Source organism: Mytilus edulis, unplaced genomic scaffold, assembly GCF_963676685.1.
Source record: "Mytilus edulis unplaced genomic scaffold, xbMytEdul2.2 SCAFFOLD_312, whole genome shotgun sequence".
NCBI lineage: Eukaryota > Metazoa > Mollusca > Bivalvia > Mytilida > Mytilidae > Mytilus > Mytilus edulis.
Genome location: NW_027267277.1, coordinates 26,894 through 38,398, shown reverse-complemented (window position 1 = coordinate 38,398; position 11,505 = coordinate 26,894). Strand labels below are relative to the sequence as shown.

The 11,505-nt window shown below is 31.4% G+C and overlaps 1 protein-coding gene across 1 annotated transcript; it reads left to right on the top strand.

The window, feature by feature from the left end:
- The first annotated feature begins 1,031 nt into the window (after window positions 1–1,031).
- On the top strand, window positions 1,032–7,605 carry LOC139505101 (frizzled-2-like). Its single transcript, XM_071294913.1, has one exon. The coding sequence runs from the start codon at window positions 1,334–1,336 to the stop codon at window positions 3,050–3,052; it is 1,719 nt and encodes a 572-aa protein (XP_071151014.1). The 5' UTR covers window positions 1,032–1,333; the 3' UTR covers window positions 3,053–7,605.
- Window positions 7,606–11,505: the final 3,900 nt, after the last annotated feature.

The following is an 11,505-nucleotide window of genomic DNA, read 5'->3' as shown; positions in this document are numbered from 1 at the left end:
TAAAAATAATCACACCCAATGCGATAAAAAAAAAATACACTTGTATGAAAAATTGTTCTTTGCCGTATGTCTTCTCACCACATCAGTGGTTGTCATTTGGTTATGTGTTACATATTTGTTTTTCCTTATTTTTTTACATAAATAAAGCCGTTAGTTTTCTCGTTTGAATTGTTTTACATTGTCTTATCGGGGCCTTTTATAGCTGACTATGCGGTATGGGCTTTGCTCATTGTTGAAGGCCGTACGGTGACCTATATAGTTGTTAATGTCTGTGTCATTTTGGTCTTTTGTGGATAGTTGTCTCATTAATTGGTATTCACATCTTCTTTTTTTTTTTTTTTTTTTTTTATAGATAATGATTTTACTAATCGGAAATAAAAAAAATAGCGCTTATTCTTTTTTTCTTCACATATTTGATTATACAATAAAAATATCATCACATTCAAGCAGGTTTTTTAATATTTTCAATTACAAAATTAAAGGTGAATCATACCTCTTTTGGTATTAACCTGTTAAATAACAACTACATTCAAGAAATATATTTTTTTTATTTTATTTTTTATATATAATAATTTTACTAATCGGAAATAAAAAAAAAGCGCTTATTTTTTTTTCTTCACATATTTGATTATACGATAAAAATATCATCGCACATTCAAGCAGGTTTTTTAATATTTTCAATTATAAAATTAAAGGTGAATCATACCTCTTTTGGTATTAACCCGTTAAATAACAACTACATTCAAGAAATATAGAAGTGACCAAAAAAATATCAATGCATTTCACACGATTCAGTTAATTGCATGTCATAAAATCTCTGAATGCAACTATGATCCGTAATTTAATTAGTGAATTGTTATTTCACCTGAACAGTTTCCTTTGTCGCTAATTAAATCCGAAATGGATTTGACATGTTACTTTCTCGGAGTGTTAATTGCAAATAATCACTCAACCGGTCCGAGATTTACTCTAGCCGTGTTTATTCCAGAGGAGGTCATCAGAATAGCTTTCTAAGATTAACCAATCACATCAAAGATTACTTGAACAGAAGTCGATAATTGGTTGTACGTTTCTAGATCCCCAGTACTGTCAGACAACGAGAAATGCTCAAGGAGAATATTGAAACGAGCTAATTGTATTCCAATGTTGAGAAACACAAAGGCTGAGCGATTTGAGTAATATGTGCTACGATCGAACATGGATATATGTAAGTGTTTCTAATTAAAAGGCAGTTTAAAACAAGGTTGTGAATTCAAAATACTAAGTGAATTATTTACAAGTCAATGATTGTCGATAAATTAAATTCAAAAGTGTATTGGAAATATAAATAACAATGGCGGCTACTCAAACACCACTGCATTTATGTGCTTTTCATGTGTTCGTCTTACTAACAGTTGTAATCGCACAGCAAAAACCTGAGCATGGAAAATGTGAACCGATTTCGATACCTCTATGTAAAGATATCGCTTATAATCAGACTATCATGCCGAATTTACTGCAACATCAGAAGCAAGACGATGCCGGTTTAGAAGTTCATCAGTTCTTTCCATTAGTAAAAGTCAAGTGTAGTCCACATTTGAAGTTTTTCTTGTGTACAATGTATGTTCCAGTATGTACCGTTCTAGAGGAAGCCATTCCTCCATGTCGGTCACTATGTAATCAAGCTAGGAATGGATGTGAAAGTTTAATGAACAAATTTGGATTTTACTGGCCAGAAAGTTTGCAGTGTGATCAATTTCCCCCAGATGGTCTGTGTGTAGGAGAAAATAATACTGAACCCTTACCTAGTGGCACTACTTTGAAACCTGGAAGCGGAGGAGGAAGCGATTTTGGAGGATACCACCCTTGGAACCCAAACCCTGGAATAGAACAAATTAATCCAGGAGTAATACTCACAAACTCAAGTTTTCCGAATAATCATTTCAAAGCATCATTTCAATGCCTCAGTACATATGAAGTGAAAGCTGGTCATGATTATCGTTTAAAAATCGGGAATCATTTTATACAAGATTGTGGTGCTCCATGCAAGGATATGTTTTTTAGTGACGATCAAAGACAAACCGCATCACTATGGATAGGTGTGTGGTCGTGCATCTGTTTAGGATCTACCCTTTTCACTGTCATGACATTTCTCATTGATATGACAAGATTTCGTTATCCAGAAAGACCGATTATATTCCTCTCTGGATGTTATTTCATGGTTGCGTTATCTTACGTTGTTGGATTTGCATTAAAAGAGACTGATGTCGAGTGCACTAAATTTCGTGATGGTGCTGATTCTGATTTATTATTCATTACACAAGGAACTAAAAAAGAAGGATGTACAGTATTATTCATGGCAATCTATTTCTTCAGCATGGCTAGTTCTATTTGGTGGGTCATTTTGACCCTCACTTGGTTTCTTGCTGCAGGAATGAAATGGGGCCATGAGGCCATAGAAGCAAATTCACAGTATTTTCATCTAGCTGCCTGGGCCGTACCAGCAATCAAAACAATTGCCATTCTAGCCATGGGACAAGTTGATGGAGATGTTTTAAGTGGAGTGTGCTTTACTGGAATTTCCGATGTGGATGCTTTACGTGGATTTGTACTCGCACCGTTAGTTCTGTATCTGGTCATTGGAACCTCATTCTTATTAGCTGGATTTATTTCCCTTTTTAAAATTAGAACAATTATGAAAAATGATGGCACCAAAACAGACAAGTTAGAAAAGTTAATGGTGCGTATTGGAATATTTTCTGTACTTTACACAGTGCCAGCTACTATTGTAATCGCATGTTACTTTTACGAACAATCATTCAGAGACGAGTGGATGAATAACTGGTGCTGGAAAGAATTTACTGGAAAAGGAAAAATTATTTGCCCTCCTGGGCCAAAAGAAGCTACACCAGAGTTCAATGTATTTATGATTAAATATTTGATGACTGTTATTGTGGGTATAACATCTGGAGGTTGGATATGGACAGGTAAAACACTTGGATCATGGCGGGGCTTTTATAGAGGGTTGTGTACTGTTTTTTGTGGAGCTCCCAAAAATGAAAGTGTTGTATGAGAAAGTATATAATAATGAACTTAAGCATGTATATTTCATAGCTTCAATGACCTAATTCATTAGCATAGTTTCCCTTTTCTCCCATCTATTTAGAGGAAGAACTTTAGATTTTTTTGAATTGACATTTATTGTGAATAAAAAAATCAGGGAATTAATTTCGTCTGTTTTAAAATTCATTCTTCAAATTGTTAACATTAGATTAAAAGAAGGTGATAAATGTAGAAATGAAGTGTTTTGGGAAAGAAAAAAAATTGTTTTTGCAAACTAGACATGTATGTTTATATACAGTATAATAGATTTCTCTATCATGGATATAAAAATAGTCACTGCCATCAAATTGCATATATGGGGATACATTTTATTACTACACAGCATTAGTCATACTTAGGGGTCATAATTACATGTATTAAAAGAGGTCACTGAAGCTGTGAAATATTCATGATATTAGCATCTTTGAATTATAAAGATATATTTATTTGCAATAACATTTTGACGTTTTAACATTATTTTTGTTTTATGATTGTTTTTATTTTGTTGCTGTTAGTACCTTCTAACTTTTACAATAAATAGTGTATATATTGTAGATATTTTTTTAATTGATTTTACAATGATCTATATCATCATGGTAATAGTCACAAGTCAGACATGAGTCAAACCATTTTCTGTTTAAGAAAGTCATATTACAAATGATGAGGTTTTGTACATGTATGTACATATTTAATACATTTTATTTCTAGATGTACTTTTGTACAAGTATACTTGTCCCCTAAAAGTTTGTGTCACTGATTTCTTTAAAGCAATTGCATTTTTTGTGAGACTTCCTTTTAACCCCTCTTATTAGCAGTACAAAAAATGTAAAAGGATGCATTTACACCAACATGAACATTTATTCATTCATTCTTGAAAGATTAGAGGCCTTTTTGTTCTTGAGTTAACTTCACTGGTGGTCCTTGGAGAATAATCGGCAGGGCTAACATGTAGCCATAGCTATTATTCATATTGCTAAACATCAAATTGTGTCAAATTTTGCTGGTCATTTTACATGTTTTAACTATAATTTGGACATTCATTTTCAAGAACATCTTCATGGTGACTTTGAAATGGTTTCTGGTGCTTTCTTTGTTTTCTTGGGTTTAGGTTTAGTGTTAATCTCATTCCTATAACATTTGTACATGTATGTAACTAATTTGATTTGATTGGTAAAACCATTTCTCTCAAAGAATTACAAATTTTTGATGTTGCTATAGGGAAATCAGTTACACAAATTAACTGTACATTAACTACATTCAACCACACAGAAAGTGAAGACTAAAACTTGACCTGGTTCCATAAATTTTACTGCTCTTCATGAAAAATCGAAAGCATCAAAGAAATACCATTTAACTAAGAAAAAAACCGCATACAATTTAGATTCCAGAAAAAATTGAATCAATAAAAAGTCATGCATGTAGAATGTACTTAAATGTATAGATGTACATGTATATTGAGATAATGAAAACATGTATTTTATAATTATTATTCATGTCAAATTATTGTACAATCTTTGGGTTCTTGTTTTTTAATCAGAATGTGTATTAGCAAGCAGATGACTCATTTGAACACTACACTGTCAATAAAATCAATGCCTATGAGTAAACATTGTGAATCTAAATTAACATCCAGTCACTTTTCTCCTGACATTGTAAGCAAAAATGAGACTGTGACAACTATTTGAAGTTTTGGTTGGGAGGGGTGATTGTTTTTGCAGACTAACTATTTTGGGTTGATATACTGTTGCAATTTTCATAAATTTACAAAATGCATACATTACACATCTCATCTCCTTTAAGCTACAAATTCATATTGTACAATTGTACCATGTATACTGAACACATTTCGGTACATTGTGTGTATAAAAGTTAATACATTAAATTTCCATGTTTACTCTCCATAGTAGATACATGTAACTTTATTGCAATTTAATGTGAATTTTATGATAGGCAAGTTTTACATGTCAGTCATAAATTTGCACTACACTCTCAAAAGTTTAAAATCCTGGCATTTTTCCATTTTGTTATTTCATATAGTTATTCAGTCACCTGGAAAATTAGTTATGGTACAAAAAATTTCCATTCAAATGTTGCTTCTATTATTTTTATGTTATTCATATCCACCAGTCAGTTTGGAATAAATTAAGTTTAAATAAATTGACTTGAATATATACCTAACTTGACCACACAGTAGAGGTATATGAAAATAAACCATTTGATACAAGTTATATTAAATATTTATTTGGTCAGTAAATTGTTTGTACTCCATATGCATCAAGCTTTTCGTTCATTGTACACTTACAAAATGTACAATTAACACTGTACTTATGATTAGTATTAGGGTGATTTGTGTACTTAATTGTTCTCCATTTTGTTAAGGCTTCTAAAACTTATTATTTTTTTAATTTTTGGAAAAATACTGTACATGTATTTAGTTAACTTGTGGAAAATTTAAATTGTCTACCTATCAAGCTGATTTCTTCAGTGGTTAAAGTATTATTTAATTTTCATCTAGAATTTTCAAATTTTTGTTTGTCGCTTTTAAGGTGTTTATAGCTAGCTAGGATCATGAATTGAAAATGTCATATTTCTCGTCAAGGGAGATCATTTTTCAATGTCATCTATTTGTGGTGCCAAAAAAATAAAGAAACATATCATTCAATGTTGGATGTCATTTTTTTGTGTAAAAATTTTAGAAGAAATTTTTTAAACAAGTAGTGTAAATATGCTGTATGCTTGAATTAAACCATGAAAAATTCAATGTATGATTAATCGATACAAAAATTAAACATATAATGGTCTTTTCATTTTAATTGAAACTTTTAAGTGTTAGAATTTCATAGCCTGCAGTGTGATAAAAGCACAAGCATGTTTGTTATGTAAATAGTTCTTAATATTGTATAGAATTTTTGTAAATGTATGTATAGAAAAAACATGTACAGAGCTTTGAATGTGCAGCATGTGTGTTTGCATTGCAATCTTCATGAATATTCATGATTCATGTGAAACGGGGAAAATAAGTGAAGTTTGTATGAGAATTAATGGTTGTAAGATTACTTACTGTGTGTACAAAACTTGGAATGAATGTGTTTAGAGTGCACGTGGCGTAAGAATTAATGGTTGTTTTAAAAAAACTGTGGTTAAAAAACCACAATGATCAAGTTCTTATTTACATGATATATATTAAAGCAAGGAAAATGCTCTTTTAAGCATTTTCCTTTTATTTAGACTAATTATTATTTTACCTTTTCTTATTTGGTTAGTGATCAAAGAAACATTGGGCTACTTTATTATGCAAATTATTTATTTTGCATATTTTATATATTACTGGTTAACTTTTATATTCTTTTAGGTCAAATTTTATGATGTTCAAGTGTAACAACATGGTTTTTTGTGAAATGTTGAATTTTAATGCCATATGTGCATATTAATGTTATGTTGGTAAAATAACACAAATTTACAGATTTTTATGCTAAAGGTTGTTTATACATGCATGTATCTAACAGCTCAACTATAATTGAACATGTCTTATGATGAACAAAAACCTTTTTGATATAATTTTTAGTTGTCTTACAATTGCTTTAAGAATACAAATGTAGAAATAATATACATAGTGCCATATCTACATGTATTTTGATATTTTTCCTTAGTTAATAAGAAAACCTCTCCAATAAACCTTAGGGAAGTTTAAATATTTATTTTCTAGTTCTATTTCACATTGTACCTTTTTTATAATTTTTGTTTTAATTGAATAATTAGCTGTTGATCAGGAAAAATGGATAAAAACGCATTCAAAATTTACATTATATTTTTAATAGTTTTAATTTGTTTATTTACAACCAAATGCATGTTGAGGTGTAACTGTAAGTCTTAAACAAAGTCATATGGATGACAGTTTACATAATTTTTTTTAACATTTAACCTTGTTTACCATTTATTTTTTATTGTCAGTATAGGTTGTTCTGTATGAGTTAAAATATGGTTGTAACAAAATGTCGATTGGATTGGAATACGTTTCTTATGTCCATACTTTGCATATAAAATGTACAAGGATCTGACACACAGTGAAAGGGCTCTATATACATATAGTCAAGGTCTTTAAAAACTTCCATTGTTAACCTTTCCATTCGTTTTATCCTGGTAATTTTTACAGCAGCAGAAAAATTTTAGCCTCCAAATTTTTGAAGATTTGTGTATAACCTCCAAAAAACTGGTGCATTTTTGTATCGAAAACAGAAAGTAAAACAGGTAAATTCAAAAAGAGAGTCCATATATACATTTGTAAACTGACAAAATTAAACTTTAGGGTGTTGTAAGATCCTTATACATGTAAGTGAAGCATGGACACGAGATATGTATTTTAATCAAAATGTGTGTAATGAAATATACTGTATGTACAAGATGTATGAAAATAAGTATGAATGTATTGAGTATGTTGAGTATTTGAATTGTAAATGATGGTATGATAGAAAGATAGTGCTGATGAATGTTCTTTACAACAAAATAAAGTATGTTGTAACAATATATATGTCTTTGTTCTGTTGTTAGGCTGCTGTCTCCTTGAACACACCACTTTCATGACCGTTAATAATACTTAATATATGCCTCGCATATGATACTAGAATGTTTCAACACTGAACACCGCTGTCATGAACGTTGATTCATATCACAGGTTTCATGACCCGCCTATGATACATATAATAAAGAAGACGTGGTATGATTGCCTATGAGACAACTCTCCACTAGAGACCAATTTCCTCAGAAATTAACAGCTATAGGTCACCACATGGCCTCCAATATTGAGCAAAGCCTATACTGCATAGTAAGCTGTAAAAGGCCCTGAAAATCAGATACATGAAACATTTCAAACAAGAAAACTGAAGTACACATGTACATTTGTACTAGCTATATAATGTTGTAACAATACAGATATCTTGGTTGTGTTACGAGGTAGCTATCACCTTTGACCAACTCATGTTTTCTGGTCAGTGGGTACATTAATTTACTGGATCCTATATTGTATCCTTAGGTTTAAGTATTGGTTAAGGGTAGTTTATGGTCACATCAGTTTAAAACATGGTACACTTGAAAAAATGAAAAGATGTGGTGCAATTGCTTCTGAGATAACTTTCCACCACTGATCAAATGATATGTCCATTATTATACATGTTTGATATGAAGATAATTATTTCATACATTTGTCAAATAAGGGTTTTGACCTGAGGGTTTCACGAATTGCTGCTTGTGGAAATACAGATTTAAAATACATTTTAAAATAAGGAGATTATAGGGTTAATGATTGCCAATGAGACCAATTTCAACCAGATACCAAATGATGTAGAAGTTGACAACTTAAGATCACTGTACAACTGTCAACATTGAGCAAAATATGAACATATAACAGGCTTTAAAAGCCCAGGTAACATGACAAATGTAAAAAACAGCAACAATATTATTTCTGACGTGCAGGCTCCTGACTCTGATGAACAGACATATACAGAATGTGGCTGGGAAAAGCATTTTTGTGTACATGTAGAAAAATTAAATGAAATATTTGTCATATTAGGGTTTGGACCAAGGTTTCAGGATTCAGTTCAAATGGGCTTATATGGATCATATTTGGTAAAACACATCAGATTCAAAAACATTCACAGTGCAGCTATAGACATGACGACTGTTAACTTGAACAAAAAAAACCCACATTATTTAAAAATCATGGTCATCAGCTTTTGGTTGGATAATGCATCTCAAGAAAACTATAAAAAAAAACCAGAAACAACCCCTCAATGGTTTCATGATGTCAGATCATCAAATAAGTTTGAAATTTGCAGTAATTGTGACACATGTAATTCATCTAGAATTGATGACTTTGTTCTATTGTTCTATGTTGGGTCATATTCATAAAAGCCAACCTATTGCATGACAAAGAAAATATGTGATGTAAAATATAAATGGAACAAGGGAGAGGAACATTAACAAGGTCAAAGAGCAAATATATTTGGGAACTTAAGCATATTACAAATCCTACTCTACATGTTCTTGACAATCTAGCAGTCTAAGCAAGGTTATCATGATTTGTTCATTCATGTATGTAATACTTGCCACTGGACTGGATATTAAACAGTAGCTTTAAGCAGAGTTGTCAGGTTTTGTCTCACATGTGTGTAATACTTGCCACTGGATATTAAACACAAACTAGCTTTAAGCAGAGTTGTCAGGTTTTGTCTCACATGTGTGTAATACTTGCCACTGGACTGGTTATTAAACAGTAGCTTTAAGCAGAATTGTCAGGTTTTGTCTCGCATGTGTGTAATACTTGCCACTGGATATTAAACAGTCTAACTTTAAGCAGAGTTGTCAGGTTTTGTCTCACATGTGTGTAATACTTGCCACTGGGCTGGATATTAAACAGTAGCTTTAAGCAGAATTGTCAGGTTTTGTCTCGCATGTGTGTAATACTTGCCACTGGATATTAAACACAGTCTAGCTTTAGACAGAGTTGTCAGATTTGTCCCAAATGTGTGTAATATTTGCCACTCGAAATTTCTTAAACCAAGAAAAAAGATGTACATGAAAAATGGAACAGGGGGAAAGAGAGCATTCACAAGGTCAAAGAGCAAATACATTTTTTCAATGAGCCTGTGAGATGATTGGTTACTTTAGAAGGAACTTATATTACTTTGGGAACTAAACATATTTAAAGTCCTCATCTGCATGTACTTGGCAGTCTAGCTCAAAGCAAGGTTGTCGTGTTTTGTCCCAATATGCGTGCAATATATGCCACTAAACATTAAGCATCAATCTTCTGTCAAACCAAAATGTTATAACTGAAGCAGAAGTAACTTGTGAAGATCCAAAGTAGGTCAAAGGGTATCCTCTGGTTGACTGCAGGATTATGGAGCTGGAGGTCATTTGGAAAATTGTCATTGGTTCATTACAAGAAATCATATGTAAGTTGTTCTTGTTTTAATGGTTCATCAAAAATGTAACTGTCTCAAAAGTTGTACAGCTTAATATGTCATGTGAGTTTCTCAATTGTTATCAGTAATAATATGAATAAATTTGGATATATAGGATCCTTGCTCAGTAAATGCACAACATAAAAAAACAACACAAAAAGCAAAGGATCTTCTCACTACAAGTTTAAGATGGCCCCTAGCATCTGCTAAAATCAGAAATTCTTTGCAAAAATAATTTGGATAAACTTGTTAATATGTAACACGAGAAACTAAGTAAGGGCATATATAGCCTGCTTCTCAGATATGAAGAGGTTTTATGTTAAAATGACCGTCTCATAAGAAAGCCTTGAAAACTAAAAAGTATATGACCGTTTCATGCTTTGTCTAGCCGGACTTTTACCGGACATTATACAAATGTCAGGAATATATGACTGTTTTGGAAGCCTTGCTTGTAGTTCAATGAGGCTCTTTTTACAAATACACAGTAAATTCAGATTTTTTATCGCATTTTTTTTGGTGATTGTTGTTCAATTGACAAAAATAAAATAAAAATCATTACAATTACAGGAAGTTCTCCATACAAATAATGCTATCAAAATTCAAAATCATTTTTTTTTTGGCAAACCTATTTGTTATCACAACAAGAAAACAGCGTGATTCACAGCATTTTGACTAATTCACTCATGCTAATATTTTCTAGACTTTTAGTATTTTCATTAATAAGATTTTCGTGTAAAAAAAAGTTTCTGCAGTACTCAGTATGTTGAAAAAAACTTGATGTAAAAATTCAAGGTTGGATAAAATTTCCAAGAAAGAATGGATATGTGGAAAGAAAATCCTACTTGAAAAAAGTAAACCAGAACAGTAAGTAAAGTTTTTCAGACTCTCTTCTTGACTTTAATGAAAGATATGAATAAAATGCATCTTGAACCAGACTATAATAATTGAAATCATAGATGATATATGCTTTGTAAAGAAATACAATAGTATAGCATTGGGATACATTCTAGTTATAAAAATATCAGCCAGATACAATGCACACACAGTAAAAACAAAATTACATGCAGTGTATGGTACAATGTTCGCCTAGTAAAAATCAAAATCATAGATTGTGGTACAATGTACACATGGTAAAAAACAAAATTACAGTTTGTGGTACAATGTACACATGGTAAAACAAAATTACAGTTTGTGGTACAATGTACACATGGTAAAACAAAATTACAGTTTGTGGTACAATGTACACATGGTAAAACAAAATTACAGTATATGTACAATACACACACTGTAAAACAGTTACAATGTGTGATACAAGATACACAATGACAAAACATTATTACACTGTTCACAGACCAATATTACATTAGGTACAAAAAAACACATAGAAAAATAACAATGTCATACATTATGTAATAACTAGGGGAGATAACTGGCACATTCATGGAACAACTTTAAATGCTATACA

What these genes read in the sequence shown, in the direction of transcription:
- LOC139505101 (XM_071294913.1), top strand. Translation starts at nt 1,334, where the DNA reads ATGGCGGCTACTCAAACACCACTGCATTTATGTGCTTTTCATGTGTTC.